At 38.8% G+C, this 26945-nt stretch overlaps 1 protein-coding gene across 28 annotated transcripts in view; it reads left to right on the top strand.

The window, feature by feature from the left end:
- The window catches only part of CaMKII (Calcium/calmodulin-dependent protein kinase II), a 160423-nt gene that overhangs the window by 22313 nt on the left and 111165 nt on the right, over positions 1-26945 (top strand). For all 28 annotated transcript variants that reach the window (XM_033344590.2, XM_033344610.2, XM_033344612.2 and 25 more), the window contains exon 2: positions 25469-25563. In XM_033344590.2, the coding sequence (XP_033200481.1) occupies positions 25469-25563 (95 nt within the window). The remainder of the gene's footprint in view (positions 1-25468; positions 25564-26945) is intronic.

The raw sequence follows: 26945 nt of genomic DNA, 5'->3' as shown, positions 1-26945 counted from the left end.
CGTCGTAATATGGGTTATCGATGTCAGCAGATTTGGAGGTTCGAATATTAGAGCGTGTTAAGGTTCGAGGAACCCTTGCAACTCTAATATAAACGTGTGATACGAGAATGAGTTTTAGCAAAGCCGCGAACGAAGACCGATTAAAAAAAACGAATTCGATATAAACGCGTGTCTGCCCTCTGCCTCGAAAATAAGTCTGCCTTCAACCCAAGCATCCAAAAATAATATTCGCAAGGTGGAAGCCACTGGAGACAGGAAAAGACTTTGAGTCTGTGCGATTGATCTTCCTTTTTATCGAAACCTAAACTCATCGAGATCGGTGAAACTGTATAAATATATAGAAAATCCTTGAGGAAAATTTATCATTGATACGATTGAATTAAATCTTGCTACGTTAATAGCTACGTTTTCCCTAGAAAATTCGAATTATATTTTCGATAAAGATATTCGCATCTTGTAATATCTATTCTATCCTGAAATTGATGTCTGAAAATACTTTTGAAATTCATAATTTATATTATCTGTAAGATACGGATTAAAAATGTAGAATTTTATCCGATTCAGAATAGAGAAAGAAGAAAATTATCGTAATTGATGCTCCAGTTTTTAAATTATCTACTAAAAAGGGAGAATTTTATATGCATTGATAAAAACCAATTTAATAATCCGTAATCTAAAGATCGATTCCTTCTAATCAAGGAGGAATTTAATTCATTAAGAATCAAACAGTGACACACCGTTGATAGGAACAATGAAAAATTTCTATTGGCTAAGTGTTTCATAGAATCCGAAAATTAGAAAAGATCAGTTTAAAATTCTGCTACCAGCGTAAGTCGCGAATAATTATCATAGAGATGTTAGAATAGAGTGTGCGAGTTATATGGATCGCTTATTTTGACAGTGATGTAAGTCTGTTCTCCTTTGTTTTCAAATATTGAAAAATCCTGATAAGATCTACTTGGTTCGTCTCGATGTGTTCAAGTATACATGTAAATTCATTATACAAATAGATTTTTTTTTCAAGATTGACTAGACTAATAATATCTTTTTTCAGGGTTATGAACAAACTTACGTCACTTTCAAAATTAGTAAACGTATAGTCCATTAAACTTTAATTATATAAAATTTATATTTTATACTTTGATCAACTTTCGTTTATAAACATCTGTACGATATTTGAAAATAAATAGAACAAAATTAAATGAATGAAAATTATTATAATTTCACTATATTGGACTATCTATATCGCTATCAGATTCTAATGTTAATTCCGACGTTATCCATTACATAGATAAGAGATAAGAAAGCAAGATAGAATACGACAACTATATATAATACTTTCTTCGATCTTAGATTTGCATTTCGATACGACCCGATACAAATTAATTTAATAATACTTTAAATGTAACAATAATTACATTGAATCGCAAACGATATAATTTAACTGTAATAACAGTGTAATAAATTTAATAATAATTTACGAGTATACGAATCGTATTTGAACAACTTGTTCACATTCGTACATGCAATATGTATCACGTGTCCGATAAAGAGGTTAGGATTATTACCATTCGCTATCATCTGTTTCCGTTTATTGGTCCCTCGACTGTTTGGACACGATACAAATTACAGGAAATGGCCTTACGCCGCATTTGAAATAAATGCAATTATACAGTTCCATCTATTAATGAAATTTCAATCGATTAAAACAAACGAATATTTTAATACTTAAATTATAAATTAAAAGTTACAAGTATATTTGTAAAAATTTCGTACTCTTGATCATTTTCAAAAAATGCACATTTACGCCATTTTCAAAATAGATGCTCCATATGTTACCGTGCATTATATTGCACTATATTATATCCGATTATATGGAAATAGAAAAAGAACGCTGCATATAATCTCCTTCTGTCTTTGTTTGGTCAAGCATGCACACGTCGCACACCAAAGTCGTTCGTTGATCGGTGTACGCCTACATGTTTACTGTACCAATGTACATGCATTATTAGACAAGGACACAAGGGACTTACATGCAGCATTCCTCTCTCTCTCTTTCTATTTCAATATCGCTTTTCCAGCTCGCACACGCGTTCTATCTTTACAATCTGTGTGCTAATAATCCGTGCAAACCGAACGACAAATCGTAGGAATAAAATTGGCGGGACAAGAAACATGCTAGCCACGGCCGTTGCCTTCGCGACTTTCTCGTTTCGCTTGGAATTTCCGTTGTTTCGCCGTCGCATTTTGCGTTACGAGTTCGAACAGGAAATACGAAGAACGAGAAGAGACGAGAAATAGGGTGTTGGTGACATTTCATTAAACGTCGGGGCTTTGATTGCCGAGGAAAATGTACGCGGAAGTCGAACAGACGACATGAAAATTTTATTCGAACTCTAGATGAGAACGTACCCCCTCCTTCCCCTTCGCGCTCGAATCATTGTTTGTTCGCGCGTTTCTTCGCTTCGCGAGGCGCTCTGTTAATTTCTGTTTACTCGGAAATGGGAAATGTCAGGGTTTTATTGCGACCGGCGTTGCATTTCTGATGGAAACGAGGTGTTACAATACGACGAACCGTGTCAGTTTCGCTCTTATGGGACAGGATGAAATATCTGAAAACGTCTCCGTGTCTTTCGTCTTATTGATGATACAAAACTGTTTAAGTATAGTTTAGTGCTTGAGATAGCGGCTATTGGTACGAGTTTCGTACGCAGATACGTTATCGTTGAATATTCAAAAGAGTTTTAGAAAATCTGTGTAAGTAAAGAAATACACGCAGAAGTATAAATGTAGAAACATTTTAGAGGTTTTTAAACATCTAGTCCGGTGCATCGGCTATGAAGCTTTTCTACTACTGTTACGTGCATAATATGCAAACAGCCTAAAACGGTTCAACGTGTCAACTGACATTTCGCTTCTATAAAACGACTCTATTATCATTTGTTGTAACAAAATTATTTTTCCCAGATTGGAAGTATCCTTAACTTTGGCAATTCCTGGCAAAAAATTATCCAATTTTCCCAGGCATTTATCCACTATACTCGACGATTCTCGGTTCAACGAGGCTTTTAATATAATAATATTATTCGATTCGTGTTCTTCGAAATGATTCTCGAACTGATCTCCATCGTTCTCCGAGGAAAAAATCCATTCCCTGAAACAACGAACGAGAAAAATGCACCTTTTGTCCGAATGATTAAGAGACTCGAGACAAAGAGGTGAATTTCGGCGGGCTCGCGAGACTAACGTTTCATTCGAGGTTCTCTGTCACTTTCGAAAGGCATTGTCACCGCACATGGGCTGATATTCTGAAAAAGCTGGCCGAATAACCTTTATTCTGGTCTGCCAACTAACCAAAGTCCACGTACCTTATTGGCCAAAAATTTCGCAGTTCTCATCTCTTAATATCGTTATCGGCACTAAAACTTTCAAAATCACCAATTCATCATTTTTCATGGTACTTTATATCTATGTAACAAATTTACAACGGCGTGGTTTAAAATTCCTGGGGATTAGAGCAGATTTTTTGTCAGCCCTATGGATAAATGTTCTCTTCTTTAAATTACGTATTATATTTTTTCGGATATTTTTCATGTTGATCTCTTTGCTGCAAACTTTATACTTTGCTGGTTAATAATTCTAGCGTTAATTTCTAATAATAATTTTCTCTCGTTCGATAGATTTTTCTGCAAAACATTCTTCGAAGATGATAAAATCCTGTCTTAAGTTTCTGTTCGATCGATCGATCTTGTAACGAGAACACGCAATGATTTCAAAGTTTCGATCAGCAGGGTAGCGTGTATATTCGTGTGTTAGACGTGTTTGTGCTTTGTATTACATCGACCGAGGGGAAAAAGCAGAGACATTGAGAACTCGGCCTGATTTTCCAGTTGTTGTGCTCGAGGAGAGGCTATTCCTCCGACGATTCTATTTACCGCTGGAAGAAAGACTACAATTGGTTTCGTTAGTTTGGTAAGCGTGGTCCTACGGAATGGTGAAAGTGCTCTTTGCGAATTTCTTTGACGAAACGTTCCTTTGCCTCGTTTTCTCTGATGGATGTTCTATAATTTCATTGTCGACGGATTTATTTCTGGCTGCTTCGTGTACCTTTTAATTCCAACGCATAGAACATGACGATTATTCATTCACATTCGTCTTCCATTCATTTGCGTATGATTTGGAATAATTTGAAATTATTGTATCCATCGATACGTGTATCTTCAAAAATTTGTTTTTCAAGGTAATCTCATTCATGTTTAGGTACGATAATACGTAGAATCAGAGGCTAGAAATGACAATTAGATTATACAATTTTTTTCAAATAATATCACCGAGGAAAATCATTCATTCATTTCTGTTTAAATGGAAATCAATCATCGTTGAAATAAAACAGAGACAGAAATGTCGCAGATATTTTCCGAAAATGAAATGATTAAGAAACATGAAGATTTATCTGTTTTGGCTATGAATAGCCGTAATAAATGATTGAAATCTGTTTGGTTTGGTACTGGTAACCATTATCGCTGATGAGAATTATTTTTTGGTTACCAGTAATCAATATCGATGGCTGCAGTTTTGTTTGTATAGAATTTATACGTTTTAATAAATAAAAACACTCGGTAATAAATATACATTTTGTTAACTGATTCGTAAAATCGATGTTAAGCTTTACAGATAATAGTTAATGCAAATTATACGGTGACAAATTCCATTATTTATTAAAACATATAAATTCTATAATTTATCGCACCTCGTTCGCAGATATTATTTATTAGTAATATTAATAAAAAAGAATTGATGATGATCGAAAACAACCAAAACAAAAGTCACCCATATTGGTTGCTTCTAGCCAAAATAAAACTCCTGTCATCGATTATGGTTGTCAATGAGGACAACAATTTTTGTCGTTTGTAATGGTTATTCATAACCGAAATCATTTAAAGCTATTGATCTATACATTTATTGGAATTTTAAAACTTTTGGAGAATAATTAAATTGATAAATAATTGAACCTTCTTCGATCGTTATAGTTTTTTAACTTTTCTGGAAATAATGTTAGGAACGTTGTTTAGATACAAAGCATTCTTCGTAAAATAAAAAAGCAGTTTAATCTCGAACTTCGTTGTCGACTCACCGTGTACATTGATCTACTCACTCTTTTTATAAGCTTTTGGGTGAATAATTAAATCGAATATGTTCAGATTGAAAGAACATACGATGTGATTCTGAATTTCCTCATTGAATCGCCGCATCCATCGATTTACACGAGGATCTCCTGAAACATTTTTGGAAACAATCAAATTGGCGATGTTTAGATGCGGAGAATTCATTGTAAAATAAACAAAGAATTTAATTCTACATTTCATCGTTGTCTCGACAAAGTACAGCGGGGAAAGTAGTACATACATTTTTCTCCGGATTGCCAACGTCTTGAGGATTTCTGAACTTAGCTTGCTGATAAGAGGACGAGCCAAACCTGGATCATTGCTAATCCGAACGATCCCCAAAACGTTTGTCCTCGTCTGCAAACGATGTTTGTCTTCGTTTTATTGCTTTACTCGTATTTACCCTTATGCACAGACACCATCTGTAAAGCGTCAAATATTTCTTATCTCAATTATTCGTTCAATGATACCAGGATGTGATTCACTGTGTAGAAAAGCAACGTGCAAGGCAAGTTTCACGCGAAAATTACACAAGCTTGCAAGACTGACGAGAATGATTATCTTATAGCGATTTTGAACGCGACAGAAAGTTCTGCAATGGTTCAGTGTCGAGCTTTAATTATGAAGATCTGTCAACAGTCGAGTTGTCTTATAGAAACTGTCTAACAATGAGTGCGCAACTTGCTCGATCGTTATGGCGGAAAAAGACGCGTTTCCTTTCATCGTTTACCTTGTTTATCTTTGTTAGTTATGGGATCTTGAAGTCGAAGCGAACAATTTAATATTACAAAGTTGGAGTATTATTGCTGGACCGCGGCATTTTCGTGCGATTCTTATTGTTATGGGCACGACTAAATAAATGCAATCGAAATGGAAAAATATTTTATTTATTCTTCTTCTTTTGTACACCCCGTACATTTTTGTATATTTGAAAATCTTTTATAAATTGATAAACATCCTGTTGACGAAAGTGTCAGGAATTCAAGCGTTATTTCTTGCAAATAAATACTCTTGTATAATTTTTCCATAAATATATTTACCAAATATCAAAAAAGCAAACTCTTTCTCTTAAATATTACGTTCGATATACAACATTCCGCGCAATGTTTCGTAAACCGAATTCTTAAGCTTGTGCTTAAAAATATTCTCCCGATCGTTCGACACGTTTTATCGATGCCCCGTCATTTTTATATGCACGTAAGTACACACGTCTGATCGTAAATACGTGACTTAGTGGCGAACGTTCCCCGAGGAGCACAGAATTTTTTTCATGTCCGCCGAACGTCAATATCTATCCATCTTCCGACTCGAGTAGCGGTTATAGAAACGGAGGAGAGGGAAATCGATTGTTTCGGAGGAGCGTCCGTCTTTATCAAGATGTTCTGGACACGAAGCTGCTCGACTCGAAGGCTACCACGATGCCTGTCTTCGTGTATTCGCTCGGAGGATTCCCTTCCAACATCCCTGGAATTGTGTGGCCAATGTTTCGTCGTGAAATATCACGATCAACCAGACGAGTGTTGGACTGTCCAACGTCTACTTATCGCTAGTGTCGTGCGGTGCTTTCGTTATCAGTCCTGTTGAGAGCCAGGATTATTGCGGACGCGAGAAATTTCTATATTTTGATGGAAGAACGAACGAGAGAGAGAGAGAGAGAGAGAGAGAGAATAAGGAAAAATGGGAGAAAGAAGATAAAAGGGGAAGTAAGGAAAATACCGAGGAAAAATGTGATAGTAATTCTATTCGTTTGATAGCTTTTTTCGACTTGAGCATCGCTCGAAGAGGTTTCCACACGAACGATTACAAAATATGTATTTCCATTAATTGGTTCAAAGTTGCTTGATAACGATAATAAGCAATGGTTAACATTTAACATTTAAGAATTGTAAATTATGAAGACATTTTTATCGCTATACCTGAACGAATCGATCGTCGTATCATACGATAATCATTGTTTTATCAGGTTGGTGAAATGAGAAACGTTTTATTATGATATAGCTAATTTTATGTTCAAATCTGCGCACACTGGACACCGTATCGAACTTATCGATTTGATGGATAGTTGCCGGCTTGTGTCAGCGACAACACCGTGTGTAGCTTGGTACGGGATTGCTTTGCCGGTATGAAATTGTATCCCTTTGAATCAACATGGACATTTGGACGGAAGCTTGCGTTTCAAAATGAAATTTTATATGTGGCCTCCTTTTTTCTTTTCTTTTTTTTTCTATTTCGCATATTCAATTGATTTTCGCACGGGCAACGCGCTGTTTCTATTTGGATAGTTTGTGATGGAATTGGATGGCAGCTCGCGGATTAAAGTAACAAAATTTTTGATATAATTTGTACTCCCCGTTGTAGAAGCTTAACTCGAATCCGTTATACACGGCAGGAAAATTGGAATTAATTTTGGTGTTCGCAAAAGCTGACATAAAATGACACGCGCTTGTTTTACTTTTAATAACCGCATAGTGTTTCTACGTATATCTGTTTACGCAAGTAGTTTGAAAAACCGCAAAAAGCGGCGTGTACATTGAAAGATCGCATTCCTTTAAACACATTATCGAGATTATTCCTCGCGTATTAGGATCGTAACGTCTCGATTAATTGCGAAAGTATCGAAATAGGAATTATCCACCAGGTAAAACTGTAGCCGTGCATCGATCAACAAGTTACCAAACTTCCAATTACGTTGAATTCCAATAACGTTTTTTCACGTTGTAATAACATTTTGAACCCGTTTGGAACTTCGTTCGCAATTTACACAATTATTTGCAACGCAATCACGATGGAAAGTGACAAGAAATAAATGACGTTATTTCTATTATTACTAATTTATCAACCGTCAAAATAGCAATACAACTTTCAATAACATGCCACGTTGTTTCATCAAACGGGAGTTAACAAATTTATATGTCGATCCTCAAGATAAAAAATCACTAAATCACAATCTCTCGGCAAATATCTCGCTGAGTGAACGAGATTCTACAACGATACGAAGTCGAGTGTAATTCGTCGTGCATTGTCTTCGACTATAAATCGTCGTTTGTCACGAGAGAAATGCTCCTTGGATGTCACGCGTGCCAAGGAGCCATATTAATTGTGTCACGCGTTAAGTAGCCTGTTCCATCGGTTTCAAGGTTCCCCTTTTCTCTCATGACGACGATGCTCGGCCTCGCCACCGTGTATCGTAACCAGCTCGCCGTTACACGTGACTAATTAGTAGCGGGTATTATGTTACGTTCGTTGGGCGTATCTCACACGAGAGAACAAAATACGTACACAACGAACGGATTCTATAACGAACTGTAATTCCTACGAACTAAATTAGGATGTTTTACCGAGAAAAGATACCATAATGAATGTGAAAAAATAGGAACTATCTATCGATCGTTCATTCTATGCTTCCACTTCTTCCTTCGGTTCTAAAACATTCAATCGTTCTATTGATTTTGGACCTAGAACAGATCAACCTTTTCAGAATGTAATAAAAAGACGAATAATTGGAATCGAGGAACCAATAATCTCTTCGTCCTAGAGATTTTTACATTTTTGCTATCAGACATAAGATATATATATATACACCTTCAATTTCTCATACAAAACGAATGTTAAATATTAATACTGATTTACATATGCACGATGATTTAGGATGCGGTTATTTATAGTTTACCGTATTTGACAGTTTGCCTGAGTCTCGGGCTTGAATCTTCGGGCTGCTAAATTTTCTCAAATTTATTTACCAATTTACTATTATTTATGGCATGGTCGTATGAAAAATGGTCTCGTATAAAATGTATTTGAGAATAACTCGGGTATTTGCAATCTGATTAACGAACAAGTTATAAAATGGAATAAGTTGCAAAAAAGCTATTAAGAAGCTTAATATAGTGGCTAAAATAGATAAGATACTATGTAGAACTAATTAGTAGTTTCTGCTAGTGTATGTCATTAATATGTAAAGAGAAGCGAAACACGGGCGAAAAGTGTGAAACAGAGAAGACACGAAGAGGTAGGAATGAAAGGAAAATAGAATAATTCCCTTGGTTTCCGTTCGCCTTTTATCCTTTCCACGCCGGTTGCTTCGAGGAAGAACATCCAGCTGCCTCTTTGAAAAGCAAATTTCCAAGTAGCCTTTGCCTTTTGCTCTTTGATCGAAAAAAAACCGCTGCTGAAGATCAATTTCTGCGCGACCGATGCGCTAAGTGCCGGAACGTGAAAGAGGGATGCTACGGTGTGTCGACTGAAATTACTTTCTTAACGATTTTTTTGCACCACCATCGCCTTTCATCGTGTGGCCCTCCGCTTGTTGGTATCGTGAAAGCCATTGAGAAAGACAAGAAAATTGGAGGCAAACGGATCCTGACGGAAATGCATTTCGAATTTCCTTTTATACGCTGGTTCTCTCGGCTTTGCCGGTCATCGCGCGTCCTCTCTCCTCTCCCTCTCTCTCTCTCTCTCTCTCTCTCCTTTTGCCAAACGATGCGTCGTGGTATCTATGCTGCTTTGAATTACGAAGAGACATTTCTTTTTTCGAGATTTCAAGCCTTTACACATACGGCTCGGAGCATTACCGGTGCATGTGTAATTTCGTTCTTTCAAATAAAATTTTAATTGCGAATAGCAATTTTGGAAATATCACGTACGCGTATTGACATATTGAAATATTACATAACGTATATCGAATCGAGAGTAATTTATAAATAAGCCAATACGGTCCATCAATGACTAACTCTATCCACTTTCATTATTATTTATGAGAATTATTAATTCTGGAATAGACAAACTTTTGCGTTAAAATTGCCGGTTTCGTTTTACAAATAATTTATCCGTTAAAAAATTGCTTAGGTGAAATTGTCCAGGCTTGGAAATCGTAAATTTATGTTTACAATAATTTTCATGGGAATTTCTTTAAATTTAATATTTTCTTTAATATTTCATAAAATAAACATTTTCTTCGTGGTCCCAAAACAATTTGGTTCTAAAATGGCCAATATCGCATAGATATTTCGATTATTTCCAATTATCGATATCGAGACCTTGATATCTATATTATAAATCTTCTGAATTCTGAACGAATATTTTCCTCTTGTCCAAATTCCGCGCATCAACGTGAACGAATACACGAATTTCACTATCACGAAAAATATCTCTTTGTTGTTGCTCCTGCGAATACTTTGCATCGGTCTGGAGTCTGACAGGACCATTACTCACTTCTCGTCGTTGTAACTCGTCCAACGGTACACCGTGTTTCACTTCGATCGGTTTAACTCGATTATTTGCTAATAACCTAATTACAAGGCATACTGGGCCTGTGATCCGACACAGGAATCCTTTATACGACACTCACGATGCTTTTCGTAAGAGATTGAGTGGAAAGGGGGTGGCCACTCTACGACTGCGATCCAGTTTCAATCAAAATTGATATTTAAGAAGTTTCCGAGCCAACTTTCTAATTTGATCACGTCGTGGCGTGGAAGGTTGAAGTTCCATGAATTTTTCGGGTTAATTATGGGTTTTAGAGAATATTTCAGATATATTTTACGCTGAATATAACATCGCTAAGATAGTTCGAAAGAATTAGGGTAAAAGATAGAATGTTATCGTATGTACTTCTACTTGTAAAGCATTTTACCTTACATTTTGTACTTCTGATTGTTTAATTACTACAATTAGTGATAATATACATTACTACATAATTACAGGAATATATGTATATTCTAATTTGCGGCGTTGCAATGAAGAGGAGGAATAATAGAGGACAATAATTAGATTATTATTAGATAAATATTCATAGCCTCACCGCTACAACAGACCCACGCAATGGATACCAAAAAGCAGTAAATATGAAATAACAGGATTATGAGAAAGGTTGGATGATAATTTGTCAAAATTCTATGTTAAATCCTTCCTTAAACGATGTTTGATAGATCACGAGTCAATTACAGTATTACTAAATCTATTTTTTCTAATTCATTCAAACTCTAATTGTTTTATTAAACTTAACTTTTTCGCTAGAAATTTATCAGAAGAAAATTGTTAGAGGAACTTTATTGCAGAGAACAGACAGACCTAAAAAACGTACGTTGAAGGTGCACAAGATCGTAAAATTTCACAATGTTTTTGCCTGTAGATCGTGTCATTGTCATTGTGTATACTTGAACAAAAATTTCGACGATCGATTTCGTTGATTAAACACGGATAGATACGATTCCAAATTCAATCTGTTGGCGAAGGGACGCATAAATTACGCGGTCGAATATCCTGGCGTTCCTCGAGCAGACAGCCAGATACTACTTCTATCGTTTCGTGCTTAAATAGCCCGGCTAAGGCATAATTTAGTCGATATATATAGTAATACCTCGCTGCTTTGCCCACTATTACCCAGTTACCTCCTATTATTGGGAAATTCAAGTTATATATCTACCAAGGCGGCCTCTGAAGCCGTGCGAATCGATCAGAAGGAAACGAACCGGAGCGGGTTGCTTACATCCACGTTTAACATGCGATCGCTTCGCGAACACTATTTTTATCTCGTTCCCGTTCGTTCACGACGATTATTTGCTTATTTGCGTTCGCGCTCTGCCTCCAACTCGCTCGCAATTACACACTGTTGTACGCAATCGTTGAACTTGTCGACGCGGTGATTTTTTCCGCGGAACTGCGATTCGCAAATGGGTTTTCCGAGGTTTTCCAAAGTCTCAGATTGAACAATTGGAAGCTTCGAAAATTGGATAAATTGAAAGCTTAAAGATTTAATGACTTGGAAATTCTCAAGTTTTGCTATATGAAACTCCCATCGTTTAACGATTCTCAAGTTCGAGAGCTTCGAAATTTGAAGCTTCTAGAATTTAAAGATTCCGAAAATTGCGAGCTGCGAAATTCGAAACTTCTAAAGTTTCGAAGTCCAACATTTGAACGTTCCGGAATTTAGAGATTCGCAGATATGGAAATTCGAAAATTCGAAGATTCTATTGTGATATACTTGGAAATTCAGCAACTGAAAGCATATCGAATCGAAGTACGAATAGTTAAGTTATCTTCGACAACGCGTGATTCGTATAGTCTCGCACGATTTCCCACTGCGATTTCCATGAAACGATACAAATGTCTTGACAATAAGAGATATCCATATATCTGCAACCACTTCTATACGTACTAACAATAGCTAACGATACGCAATATTCGAGAATGTTTCCGGCCGAATAGTTTGATCGAAAGATTCGAACGAAAAACGAGATATCCAGTGGAAATTCGGAGACAAAAGAACAATAGCGTGAAACGAGTTATAACCTCGTGGTCATCGATACGCGCCGATACACTTTATGAGTTAATCTCCTGTCGAGGCGTGTTCGAACGATTTTTCCTTCCGAATGAAGCACGCGTTTTCCGATTACACGTAACTGTGTTGTAATCGACGCGACGTTGCAAATAATGTGTACCGATACCGGACGCACGAATACTGTTTTAATCGACCATATTATTCGAAATTCTCGGGGGAGTAGGAAAAACAGCAAGAACCGCCGGAAGCGATACACCTGTCGATGTGCAACGTTATCTGACGCTGTGATTCCTCTCGATTCGCGGATCCGCGCTGATTTGAATCGACAACGTCCACTTTAACGCAGAGATAAGCGAATTATTGATGGAAACGAGTTACAAGTCAAAGAAATTGGAAACGTGGAAACTGGGAAAAAATGTGAAAAGTCAAAAATTCGAAATTCAAGAAATTTACAGCTTCGAAAGCTTAGAGGTGAAAAAATCTGGAAGCTAAAAATCTGGAACTTTGAAAAATCTAAAATTTTGGAAACTCAACAGGGTTGGAATATCGAAGAATTAAGAAATTTGGGAAATTAGATAACCTAGAAAGCGTTCGATGAACACGAGAACTCGGTAAACCATACATCGGAGTAACAATGACGCTTTGTTCTACGATATTCCGCCTTGTTCGTAATTTACCAATATCTATCGTAAAGGAAACCGATTATTACCACGGCAATAGAAATTCAAAGAAAATCAAGACAAGAATCGGCAAACGGTTTTTAATCATCTGGCTATTTATCTTCTGGCCTAACGCAATTTCCGGAAGAAGCAGGGCCGCCGGAGGCACATCCGAATCGTTGGTCTTCTTTTTATCGATCGCCAGGCTGAACTTTGACTCTTCGAAACGATGAACGCGTCGTGACGTTTAATTAAGCCACGTCGATAGTCGATATCGGTGTTACCGTCCGGCAATTTTTCCACGGTAAACAAGAAGACCTGTGAAGGAACACAGTTGTCAGAAGCAGGCTTTCTAATTTGCTATACCGGATGTACGCGGAGATTGCCCGCGAGTTTTACGTCCAGCATCGCCCTTCCTATTTTTGCACGGACCGGAACGAGGCTACCGGAAAGGGACGTTTGTTCTTCGATGAGATTACGCAAGTCGATATCGAACGTCTGTCTATGGACAGTCGAATCTACTGCGAAGGCTTCGTTATATTCGATCTTATACCAGCTGTGTAGTGTTTAATTTATATTCGGTATAGACAGAATGTGTTAAGCATAGTATTGGAAAAAATGAATAAAAATAGTTTAATTAACAATGGTTACTTGCGAATATATATGTACTGGTAGCATCTATGTTGAACATTTTTTACCATATTACAAAAGATTGTCTGTTCTGGTATACGTATATTACATCTATCCGCTCGTCGTTCTTATCGAATATCGTTCTGTTTTTTGTAAAATTCTGCCGTTTCCTCGTATCGTTCGCCTTTCAAACTTTCTTTTCGACGTTACCGTAATTTTCTCTAGTTTCACAAGTATAACGCGAATTGTTCAAACGCTCTACTAAACAGCTCCGAACAGTCGAATATCAGCGAGAAGCATCGACGCTTCGAATATTGTCCATTTATATTTACTATTACTTAAAAACAAGTTATTTGTTCTTCGAAAAGTTCAACATCGATTTCGTACCTAGGTAAAACCAAAAGCTGCAGTTGATCCTCCGTAGTTTATGTTCTAGGAACTTCAGCTGCGAACCAAGTGAAACTATTAAATACAATCGAGCTCGCAGAAAGTGAATTCGTTATAATTCGTTTAAGTGGTGAACGTTCTGAAAGAATCTTTTTTCTTGGCATCTTAGCCTTCTTCCGGGACTACGTGTCCGGCGGGTGGACATCGATGTCCGATGAGAGCAGGATCAGGGCTGTGCCACGCTTCTCCGCAACCATCTGTCCAAGAGAGAGAGAGAGAGAGAGAGAGAAGATAGAGAGAGAAAGAGAGGGAGAGAGAGCGGTTGGCGTAGAACGAAGTATCGACCGGTTAAAGCCATCCCCGCCCGGCTAAAGCGGCCAACCCTCATCCCTCTCACTCTCCCACCACGGCCTATTCGCCTTCCCGTATTCTCCATCTCCATCATCATCCTCGTCCTCGTCCTCGTCGCGCGACCATGCTGCTTTATAGGCGATAGCGCGTCGCGGCTAAAGGTCCAAGTGGGTGGAGAATAGAAATCCTCCGCGTTTCGATGGAAACCAAACCACGCGGAAAAGTAGAGTGTGCAGTAAGGACACGTGCGGATTATGGGACCGTTTCTCAAGGTGGTACGATCGAGCAGAGTTGAATTTTCGGAATTTAGGGCTTCAGTTTGAGAAAGAATGGTATTCACTTTGTCTGGTATAAATTCCAGGGGGTAAAGTTGCGAGAGGATTCTTGAGCAGGATTTTTATATTTAAAGCACAGAAGATGAATGATTCTTTTGTATAATTATCGACTCTCAAGGTGTTCAATTTCTTTTTTATTTTTGGAATACAAGTGAGAAGACATTGGATGGATTTTATGTTTCATTTAATTATATGTCTTTAAATTTTTAAGTTAACGTGATATGGAAGTTTACGTCAAGGAACGTCTTTCCTATTACCCTTTGTCAATATTTAGGAAATAATCAATTTTCTCCGCTATATTTATTTTCTGTCTTTGGACTTTCAAGCTCTCGCGATTTAATGCGTTATAAAATCCCCTGCAGACAATCATCCCCTAATATACTATTCTGCGTCGCTAATCCTCTATACTTTATACTTCCTTTAATTATGTCTCTAAATTTCCAAACTTCCACTATAATCCTTAATATACCTTCTCATACTTCATCACTCTTCATACACCCGATCCCACACCCTTAACGTTTCATCCCGCAATACATCCCTCGGTCGCTATACTTGATCCACCAAAAGCTCAATCATCCTACAAAAATCGTCGGCCAACGGCAGAAATAATCGTTTCACAATATATTTCGAACTTCGCTGGCACAAAAGAGTGCGTGGAAGATATATAGGTCGACAACATGGGCCAATGGAATCAGCGATGTATCGATGTAACGAGTGTTGTCTCGGCCGTCAAAGCGTGGCAACGATTCATTCTTTCCTTTCCACTCATTTTTTCTCCGCTGTACGTTAGCTTCTCTGTTTCTTTATTTCGCGGTCTCTCTCCTTTTTGCATCGCGGCCGCGGATGAATGCGAAACGTCGGCAGAACTATTGCAGCCAGTCTCGGCTCGCCGCTCCATTGTTCCGCACGCTGCTCGGCAGACAGTTGACACGGAACAGCGGCGACACAACGATACACGCGCGTGCCTCGACAACAAAAAGGCGAAAAAAAGCTTTCAAGCGACGACGAAACGAGAGAGAAGGAAGATGGGAACAGAGCTTTGTTTAGACGACGGGCTGAAAATGCCTTGGGGTCAGCGTGAAAGGAGATTTATGACGATCCGGTGACTGCCAATGTCGCGGTTTCAAGTTACGGGGGTAGTTTGTGTTGACTTCAAACTTTCCTGATAATCCTTAACTTTGGAATATAGGAATTTTTATTGTGTCAGCTTGCGTGTACACGGAATATCGATTTCCCAAATAAGACTTTTAGACGAGACTTATGGACCGGATTCGATTTCTTCAGAACATATATTTCTAAATACAACGAATCACTGACGATGAATCGTAACTAGGATTCTAGCAAGGAAGAAGACTATCGTCAAACTTATTTTTATCGAAGGTAGCCTTGCATCAATTGTAGTTTCGTTATCAATCTTTTAAGTGAAATTGAGTTTTCTTCCGTTTTTTTGCGCTCTGTCGTATCTCTATATTGCAAAATTAAATATTAAATTACGAGTTCGTTCTACTTTGCCCTTTTACATGTTTAGTAAATATGTATAGAAACAGAACACGAACATGTATGTTCGTGTCAGGGATATGCCAGGAAAGAAAGTTGGGTCAAGAATCATATTGCACGAAATGCGCAATATAGAAATCATTTAAATATACAAGTATTTTTTTAGAACAAAAAATACGATTTTCTATCGAAATTACTTAAGTCAGATTAGTTCTACGGCTGAACTAGTGGAAAGCTATTTTCTGCCTTGTATTTGGAGGATGATTAGAGACTATGTACAAGGGCGTACACAGGTCGAGAGGAAACAGTGGGTGGTACGGTTACACGAGAAGCAGCATTAACCGAATTTCTAGCTTTTTCGTCTAAACAGACGCGATCGTAATACCGTAACGGCTTGTTGGGGAACACGGGAACGAGACGTCCCGGGGGAAATCATCTTACGAGCACGGCGAGGACGCCGGTTAGCCGCAAGTCGACTTCTTACCCCCTGTGCAGTGTCGGATAATTCTTTTCCTACGCGATAGAAGATGAAGTGCTTCGTGATCGTTAGCTTCGTGCGCGGTTCTTTAATGTATCAATCATCCTTTTAGCCCAGACCAGGTCTAACCTACCATTAGAGACTATCTGGTTTCTCCTCCATCGAGAAGAGTTTCTTAGCCCGAACCTCTAGGGACATCGTTCTTTTCGTTTCGAGTTATTTGACTTGTAAATTTTATTTCATCTTTTACCGTGCTACTTTAGAGCGTACGTTAGGCTGTTATACGTATGCAATAAAAACTCATTGAATCGAAACTTATTAGAAACAACCTACCGATAAAACAGTAGAATAATCTGCAATTACTAAACGAAGATAATGCTCAATTCTTGCGCTTGTTCCATTTTTTAAAAATCCTCCCTATAACGAACGAAAACTTGTGCCAAAAACACCCTTTCAATAAAACTTTAGTAACTTCCAATTACTGAAAGAAAAAGATACTCGGTTTGCCCTCCCCCCCCATTTTCTAAAAATGCTCCCTATAACAAACGAAAACTTATTCATATTGAGAGCAGTCTGTCAGTAAAACTTTAGTAACTTTCGATTACTAAAAGAAAACGATACTCTGTCTTTCCCCCATTTTCTGTAAATGTTCCCTATAACAGACTGAAACTTATTCACGCTAAAAATACCCCGCCAATAAATCATTAAATTTCAATTATGATGCTAAAAGGAGTCTATAGCCTTCCTCTGTTACCTTCACTCTCCGATCTATACCACGCTTCCCTATAATACTTCAAAACAGCGAAACATCTCTATATCTCATCCATCATTTATTCAAGCCCTGCTTCGAATGCAAACCATTTCTTCGCGTATCCTGTAACCCGACGGCGCGTGTACGTGCATGCAGCGGCTCCTGATCGCCACCTCTCCGCAGGAGAAGTAGGACGACAGACTCGGGCTGGCTATGCAAAAATGTAGCTACACGTTTTACGATGTATCACGTGACACGGTGGATCCTACGCTAGAAGCCCGCGGGTCAGGATTCTGCAGGATCTGCGCGCGCAGCTTTACTGCCTATTGTAAAAGACAGCTAGTTAGCTTTCTGAACGTTGGTACGGGTTGTGCCAAAGTCGCCTGCCAAGTCGGGATCATCGACGAGGTCGCGAGTCTTACGGAGTTATTAAAAGTTCTCCTGAGCCAGCAAGCTCGCCCGTCGATCGCGACACTCGATAAGAATCCTCTTCGAACGATGCTCGCGGATAAGAATACATAGAGAGGAATTCTTAGATAGTTACCAGATAGCTCGGGGATAACGTCGACTCGAATGGAGGAAGCCTTTACTTTGTAAATAAACGCGGTTCCTCTCTCGAGCTTCATCAAGGGTAGTTGACTAGCCTAAAGTCGAAAGTCTTCGCCGTCTTATTAAAACTTTCCTTCGCTACCGGGGATGGAATCGGTAGCTGAGATTTCCTAGTTAGTTACTAAATGCACTAGGCTAGGGTTAGAGAGAGGATCGAACGACGAGGGTTGAAACGTATGTTAGAGACGCGAATTTAGAGTATCCTGGATATATAAATTAGATTTTAGTTTGGAAGTTTCGGACGAGGATGAGACGAGATTAAGCGTCCTGCTTTGGAAAAACCATAGCAGGACACTCTAGTGGTGAGATCAATTATTAACATTGCCGTGGTCTTACAAATTTTATTTGATGGAAAATTTAACAAATGCACATAGTATTGCATTTTTTAAAAGACAGGTACTCTTCTTCATCTTCATACAGAAATTATTAAAGATATTACAGTTCTGGTACACGAAAATGGCCGGAAATCAATTTTCCTGTTCAACCTTTTTTCACGCGTTGGTCGCTTTAAGGGAATAGAAATATTCCGCCCCAACTGACGAAGCAGCGTTAAGTGTACCTTCTGCTAAGACCCCAAAGAACAATATCACCCCTATTCCAGAATTTTAAAATAGACCGCATACTTAAATAATTCTAATGCGCTCTCCCCATCCATTAAAAATCCCCAGCACATAATTGTCGCTCGCACAATTCCCAACACGAAGGTCAAGTTTGCCAACAATGGTTTCCATAAGGATCTCCGATAAGGTCTATAGATAGACGTATTGCAAACTGTTGGAGGTCACCCTTGTAAATAACGAACATATCAATTAACCTTAACTCTCCTCCGAGTCTTTACACAGGCAAATTGCAAAGTCCCTAGAAGCAAATTCGTCGATGATATATCGACGGGTAAGTTCATATACGTATACATCGAAATTACCTATCGTGTTCATATGTGTCGTCCTTTTACCAAGGGAAATACTCCCGACTTCCGTTGACGCGCGGTTCGCTCGATTTCACGAATTCAAGGATCCCCCGTGTTGCATAAAATAGAAATACATCGGCGTACACGCGCGCACACGTAACGATGGCGATCTCCATTCGGTCGTGAGTTGCGAGGAAAATCGATCAACGATAAAACGCTGGCCGGGGACACGTTTATAGCCGAGGCTGGTTCCCTGTGCGAGATCCTATGGTCGTCTACTTTGCCCTCGCGTACACGATCGCTGTAGGATCTCACCCGGGGGGTAAGGCTGGATATTTAAAGGTATCGACGTGTCGTCGCAACGCTCTGCAAAGGCGCACCGTCGCCAGGCGGCAGGAAACTTCGCTTTGAAAGCACATTGCCGACTCTTGCACGCCCTACTTGCACGTCGTGTCGTCGAGCGATTGCCTCGATTCAAGGCCGACACTGTCACTCGACCACCATTTCTGCGTCAGTGGCTTCTTCTCTCCTTCCCCATCCTTCTTACCAAAACCTTTTTCACTTTGCTCCTTTTTCGACGCTTGCCTTGTATGTTTTTTCCTTAGGATTCTGTCACAGATTTTTCAGATAACGAAGTAGCTGCTGGTTGGGCTTCCTTTTGAGGTTGAGCTTGGCGTGTAAGGCGGCGAGGATTGCGCCTCGCTGTTCCTGTTTTCTGTTAGTTATTATTTAATCCTTTCTCAGGGAACCGGGAGTTTATGAGAAATATAGGCAACGTGACTGGTCTGGCAGAATTTATTGCATGTGAATAGGCAGAAGCGAACAGTGTACGCGTCTCGTCTGTTGTATTATAATAAGGAAGTAATTTTGGTGATAGAGGAAGATGTTACTAGTTGGCGCTTCGTATCCATATACGAATCGATGAATTGATCGATTAATTGACTGTCTTCTTCATTTTAACCATTTCTCTCAGTCGTTTAATTTACCTCTTGCGAAAAGAACTTTAAGTAGTGCGAAGTACGCCAAGACACGCAGTCTGATTGAGAAGAACTGAAATTACATTTTTCTCGTTCAATATACTGAAATTAAACAATTTCGTATATAAAAGTTCATTACATTCTCCATCTTCCGCCTCGATTTTCTTCAGTCTAAGAGATTTAAAGCTGTCCGTACGGTACAGATAAGTCGAAATGGAGACTATTCCTGTCTTAATTTATTTCGTGAAACTTAATCATAAAAACTCATAGGCACTTGGAACACCATATTTTACCATTCAGCATCTTACAACCAATTTTATCCTACAGAATTCTTCCCATATATTTTCTGACATGATCTTACACACTCTCAAAGAGCCGACCCAGCGTACAAACGTAAATTTCTCCCCTTTTTGCCCGATTTTTCTGAATCTTCTCCGGGTTTATATTCCATAGGGACCTATAAACGGTCCTTCTGCACGCAAGAAACGAAGAATGGAAACCGTCGATTTTAGGGAAAATAGGTTGAGCAGCGTGTCCTTTGCCAACTGCAGTGCACAGGTTTTATGCAGAGTAACGATGACGTTAGCCGTAAGATTGGCAAAGCGATTAAAAAAAGAGCTAACGTCTCTCTCTCTCTCTCTCTTTCTCTCTACTCATCCTTCTACTACCTTGTTATTCTTTTTTTTCTGTTCATCTTATTCATTACCATTGACAATGCAATTGCGTCAACGAGTGCGTCTCGTGATAAAAACTTTTCCACGCTGGTTTCTGTCCACGTGACAGATATTCATTAAAAAAGAAGCAGGACAGCGTGGGTGGGAATTGTACTGCAACGTGATAAAACGGAACAAATCCCCGGTTAAGATTCTATTTTTAGACGAAGAAATTTCCTTCGCACCTTCGGTCGCGTTTCAATTTTCTCGCAATCTAACGCGTTTTGGCCGTTCCGTTCCTTCGAATCTGATTCCTGGTATAATAGAATATTTCTAGACAGGAGTATATTTCCTCGCAGGGCTTTCTGCATTCGTAATCGTATAATCTCTATCTGTAACCATCTCTCTTATTCGAGTGACTCGCGCGCTATATCTGCTACGACTTCCGTCGTTTTCCAGCATTCCGATGGATCTCGTTTGGCACAGATAATCGAATTATCTCTTCGGTTACCTGCAGGAATTTCCAATTTTTCATGGGATGGATATTCCACGTTCGCAAAGGAACATCTACCGAATGTCGTATATAACGATTTAGTTTCAATAGGCTGTGGATTTTTATGCAAATTCATATTTCCCTGGATACAATTAAGATTAGAATAGGATCCAGAAATTTGCGTCACCCATTAAGTGTCGTAAAAAATACTACACTTTGGACAGTATATATATTTTTGCATATACCACAGGTTACATGTTTATTTATAGGCTATAGGTCCTAGATTTTACGTTCATGGCTCAAGATTAACTTACATCTAAGACAATTGATTGAATCCAAAAATTACTATGTGCGAATGGAGAAGTATATATATACTACATATTATATCTTTAAATTTGTCATAATTGCATAAAAACCGCGATCTAATTATTATTTATACGTAATTATTCTATTGCGATCTGTTATTGTCTATATATTATCCGTGTAACATTATGGAATGCAATCTGAAGATGAGGAAAGTTCCACAGAAATTTTTGTAATAACTCACAGAGTAACAAAGATTATGTTAAACATACGTTTACATCACCGAGGTATTCGTTTCTCTTCAACTCTTTATTCGAACACTATCAGGTGTTGTAAAAATCACTTTGCTAAATGTGAATTGGCCGGTGTTAGATCAAAAAGCAAACAACGAAACGCTGCGAACGATCTGGCGCCCGTGATCGTTATTGTGAACGTGGTTTAGGCGTTTTTGTTAATTGGCACGGAGAACCGGAGTCGTAGTAGCTCGTTTTAGTAAATTGAACCGAGCCGATTCCCCGCCAAGTGCGACTCCTGCTCGATCGTTCGCCAAGCGCGATTAAACGCGAATGCAAACGGTTCTGGCCAAGTGTACTCGAAATCTGGTTCACGGATTTCTATGAGAGAGCGTTAGAATCGCTGTTAGGTTGATCAGATTGATGCCATTCGAACCGATCGCGATGGCACGTAAAGATCTCGTGACGATCGATACGACGTCCTATCCAAGAGTATAGATACACTTTGATTCCTCGAATTTCCTTGTGTTATCAGTTTCAATGGACCACCTAGCGAAGGTTAAAGAAGATAGGATCAAATGTTCTTTCTAAAGATCACTGACTGAATATAAAATAATTCGTATTTGTAAATTTACAAATTGGGATATCGATCGGTATGTTTAAGTAAATCGTTAATAATTTGTCCATCGATTTCCTCAGAATCGTTCCTCATCTGACCCATAGCATAGCATAGCTAAGAAGACAGTGAAGCTTACATCAAACTATCTTAAAAATAAGTAGCTTTAAAGTATCTAAAAGTCCCACAAAGTTTAACATCTATATACATCAAGTTTGTTATTACATACAAATTTGCAAATATTATTTTACCGCATCTAAAATTTCGTAATTATGTTATCCCAATTTAATCTTACACACGCATTAGTCCGATTAACAATTCCAAGGTACAAGACAATCAAATACCCAAACAATACATCTACGCAGTAACGCACGTGTCAATGCTCAGAAAATGTGCAATTTCCGACATCACAATCCATTTTAATTAATTATACAAAAGTGAATGTTCCAACTGTCTAAACATTCGCATTTATAAAATCATCGAGCGATTGTACCCTCGTAAACTAAGCTAAACTAAGCTAAACCTGCATCTTCCTCAAATTTGAAGCAGAAACTATCTAAACAGCGAAACCCTTCTGGACGTCGACCTAACGAACAATATCAGTAATCTTGACAGCGGATTCGCGGAATGTAGCCGGTCGAACGTGATAATCCAGCGAGAAGCACGTGATCCAGGTGGATCGGTGTGCAGGTCGCCTCGGCAATCTCCGGTAATGATCAGTTTCCATGGTGACCAAGGGGTGCAGGGTGCCGCCTCGCCCTTTTTCCTTGCAGACCAACTGGCTTGGCTGGTCGAGCGCAGGAGCGTCGCGACGCTGCCGCTGCAACAACGCCGACGCCTGCAGGATGAAACATTAAGGTTGCGTTTGCGCCGATGCGCCCTGCCTTGAACTACTTCAAGGAAGGATACGCAATGGATGGATTTCCGCAAAACGCCGTGTACGGCGCGACCTTTCGTCCTGATATCGCTTCTATCTTTTAGACTTTTAGCATCGTGATTGGCTATTTTTAATTTCTATTCTTTTTCTCTTTATTTTAGTATTTTCTTTTTATTTTTGGTACTTTGAACGATGGCGGAGAAACTGGCCCAAGGATTGCACGGTCTGACCTTTTGTCCTGACGTTGCTTCTACTTCTCAGGTCTCTAACCTTTCGATCTAACGTGATTTTTATTCTCCTATTCTTCTCTTTTTTTATCTCAGTCTTTTTATTTCTTTTCTCGTTTTAGAAGTTTGGGTGATGGATGGCGCGGAACAAAAGTTGTTCCAAGAATGGAGATTACCTGTCTTTATCTTTGTCACTTTTATATTTTAAGCTCTTCTCTTTAGAATTTTTCCCTTTCCGGCCTTTTCTTTTTGATTTCATTCTTCTCTTCTTTTATCTTAGTACCTCGAATGATGAATAATACGAGATGGAGGTACTCGAAGAACAGAGGTTAACACTGACTTTTCATCGTCGTATTGCTTTCATCTTTCGAACTTTTATCCTCGCAATCACATTTTTTTCTATTATTTTCTTTCTATTTTGATACTTTGGATGATGGATGGTATGGAGAGAAAGCTGTTCCAGGAACAGGTACTGCACAGATTGACCTTTTGTCCTCAGGTCGCTTTTATTTTTTAGCTTTTACCGTTTTCCCCTTCCTCTCTTCCCTCTTTTTCTTTTCGTACTTTGGATGGCGCTTAATGCGAAACGAAGTTACCCTGGGAGCTGTTCAAAGTTGAATCACTATAGGCTTTTACACTTAGCTTCTTTTATTTATTCCTGTTCTTTGTTTCAATATTTTCAAAGATGAATGATATAAGAAAAAATTGTCGAGAAGCTGTTCAGAAATTGAATGTTCCTTTAATTTTCATTCTTTTTTTACCTTGATATTTTGTACGACGAGTGATGTGACATTTGAAATTTGGAAGTTTAGGAATCTTTAGGCATCCCAAGCCAATTGCATACGTTTGGATGCTCTTTCGCCAGTTTCTTAGACGTCCTTCTATTCATCTCGAAAAAATTATCAATTTTTATGACTGACAGTGTCGACATTCGTCAAATCTTCTTCTTCGAATTCTCTTCCCTTCAGGTTCTTTCATCTTTCTTTTCGCCGCTTCTTTCTCAGATTTGATCTAAACCCTTTCAGGTGATTCGTCGTTCGTTAGGCTCGATTGATGGCGGAAAATCGACGCGGATAAATAATACTTCTGGAATAATAACGAGCCCGGAAGTTCAATTCCTTTCGCTCGCTAATTGCATCGACGTAGATCTGGGTCACCTTTCGCCCACGCCACCTTCTTTTCTTCCGTCATCCGATTATACGGAGACAAAGGACACCGTCCAGAGAAAACACAATTGCGTTTCCAGGCAAACACTCCAGTTGTAGCTACCCTCTGCCCTTCGTTTCTTTGATTTCCCGAGAATTTCTCGAATTTATCGAGCATGGAGAATGAAAATTGTAATTTTAGTGGAACAACGTTTTCTTAAACGTTTGGACACGCTTTACGGCTAGAGAAAGATGGATATCGTGAATTTTGGGAGACTACAGTTCCTACGAACGATTGAAATTTTTTACAATTATTATCCGTAATAACAATCCCGATTCAATAATCACCGAAATTCTTACACAGAAATTATCGCCAAACGATTCCAAAATTCCGAGTACCAAATTTTTCTTCCATAAAACGAACGTGCATCTTCGAACATTCGTCCATTAAACTTCTTCCGACTTTAAGTTGCTCACTTTTCGTACAAAGAATTCCAAACTCACTGCCAAATTTCCTGCAATTACAACAACGATCCGAAGATTCTTTTCAACAACCATCTCCTATCTTCGCAAACTCTGTACTACAAAAAACTTTACTGCTGCTAACTAATTTCCATCTGTCTGCGCCATGTACATATACATATATAGATACACATATTCCAAATATAGCAGTGGTGGTACAGTAGGGTAATCGACCAAGTTCAACCTTTCGACTATTCGACAGTCGTTCAAGAGGGCAAATATATAGGTTTCGCGAAGTTTGGAGAGCAGTTACGAGTCTGCTCGTTAACGGATTAACCGTATCGCTTTTCGCGAGTTTTATCATTCTCGCCCGGAGAGTTGCCGTGTCTCGTCGAACGTCGAATTAACGGGAATCTGTGTTTGAAATGTTTCAGGGGTGCCTTCTCGGTGGTTCGACGATGCGTTCAGAAGAGCACCGGTCACGAATTCGCCGCGAAGATTATAAACACGAAAAAGCTGACGGCAAGAGGTAAGCTCGAAGAAAATTCTCCGTTTTAACCGTAACGACGACGACGAAAGACGATAATTAATATCGTAGATGAATATGTTAATGAAGTGGCTGGGAAGTTTCGAGAGTTTCGCAATGAAGTTCAATACAAGAACATTAGCATTTAAAATACATAGGGGTATTAGGCGAAACGACTACGCTTCATGGACTTTGATGAGGCTACGTTACCATGAAAATGGTCCTCGCAAGTTTCACGCGAAAATACGAAACGCTTGGAACGAGTTCTATGGAATAGTTTATCAATTCGCGGCATAAATTCGGCTGCGAATTTGTTCTTTTTAAGGCTATGCTCGTGCAGTTTGCGGCGTATGTCTTCTTCCATTTGAAAGGACATTTGGTTAAAATTTCATCGCAAGTAGCTTCACTTTAAATATTTCAGTTCGTATTTTGGGAATATTCTGATTAAAACATGTCCGGTTCTTAAAAATAGTTTATCAATACGCGATGTAAACGTAATAGTAGAATTATTCTTTTCAAGTAGCTTAAAAACATATGGACGTCGAACGTGATGCGAAAAATTAACGATGTTCCTTGAAATTTCATCGGTAGCCTAAAAATATTATAAACTGCTCCGCACATTGCGGCTAAATTTCTATTCGGATTTCTACTCGCAAAAATAATTCATTTGCTCCCTTACAGTCTACAACGCTTAAATCAACAAAACTAACGTAACATTTACGTTACTCTTTCGCGAATCTATCTGTAAGAAAAGTTTGTATATGGATTTACATATATCAAATTTTCGACAGTCGGTATCCTCATTATCTTCAAATTCTCGAACTCATTCCTCTAATTGTCCGTACAATCTTCTGTTCAATCATCGCCATGCCATTTTCACTCATTTCGTCCGGAGACATTGTTCGCTCGTATCTCGACGATCGGACATGGAATCGCGAAAAGAGCCGAGCTTTCTGTATACCGAAAGAGATTTAGCGTCTAAAAACAACAAGCGACGCCGTTGTCAGTTTGCCAACATTCCATCGCGACCAACAGTTGCCAGTGCCGTACACGATCTTCGATTCGGGAAAACCTGCTTACCTGTTTTTACGCGCAAAGTTTCATATACGTCCGTTTATTCGTCGGAACGAAAATGATAACGGAAAGAAAAGAGGAGAAAGATAAAATAAAACGTTGGATGTGACGCGAAGCCAGATGAGCGTCGTAATTGAATCAATCAAAATATCGAGCAAAAGCGATCCGATAAACGCCACGACAGTCAATTTAATTAACGAGCTAAAATCAAGGCGACTGGCTTACGCGTGTTGCGATATCGAGCTCAGATTTTTGGAGACTACGGTTAAGCGTATTGTCTATGTCCACATCGTCGACCAGACAATCTCGTA

Source organism: Bombus vancouverensis, chromosome 8 (genome assembly GCF_051014615.1).
Source record: "Bombus vancouverensis nearcticus chromosome 8, iyBomVanc1_principal, whole genome shotgun sequence".
Lineage (NCBI taxonomy): Eukaryota > Metazoa > Arthropoda > Insecta > Hymenoptera > Apidae > Bombus > Bombus vancouverensis.
Note: the sequence above shows the minus strand (reverse complement) of the source record. Positions and strands in the feature narration are given on the sequence as shown.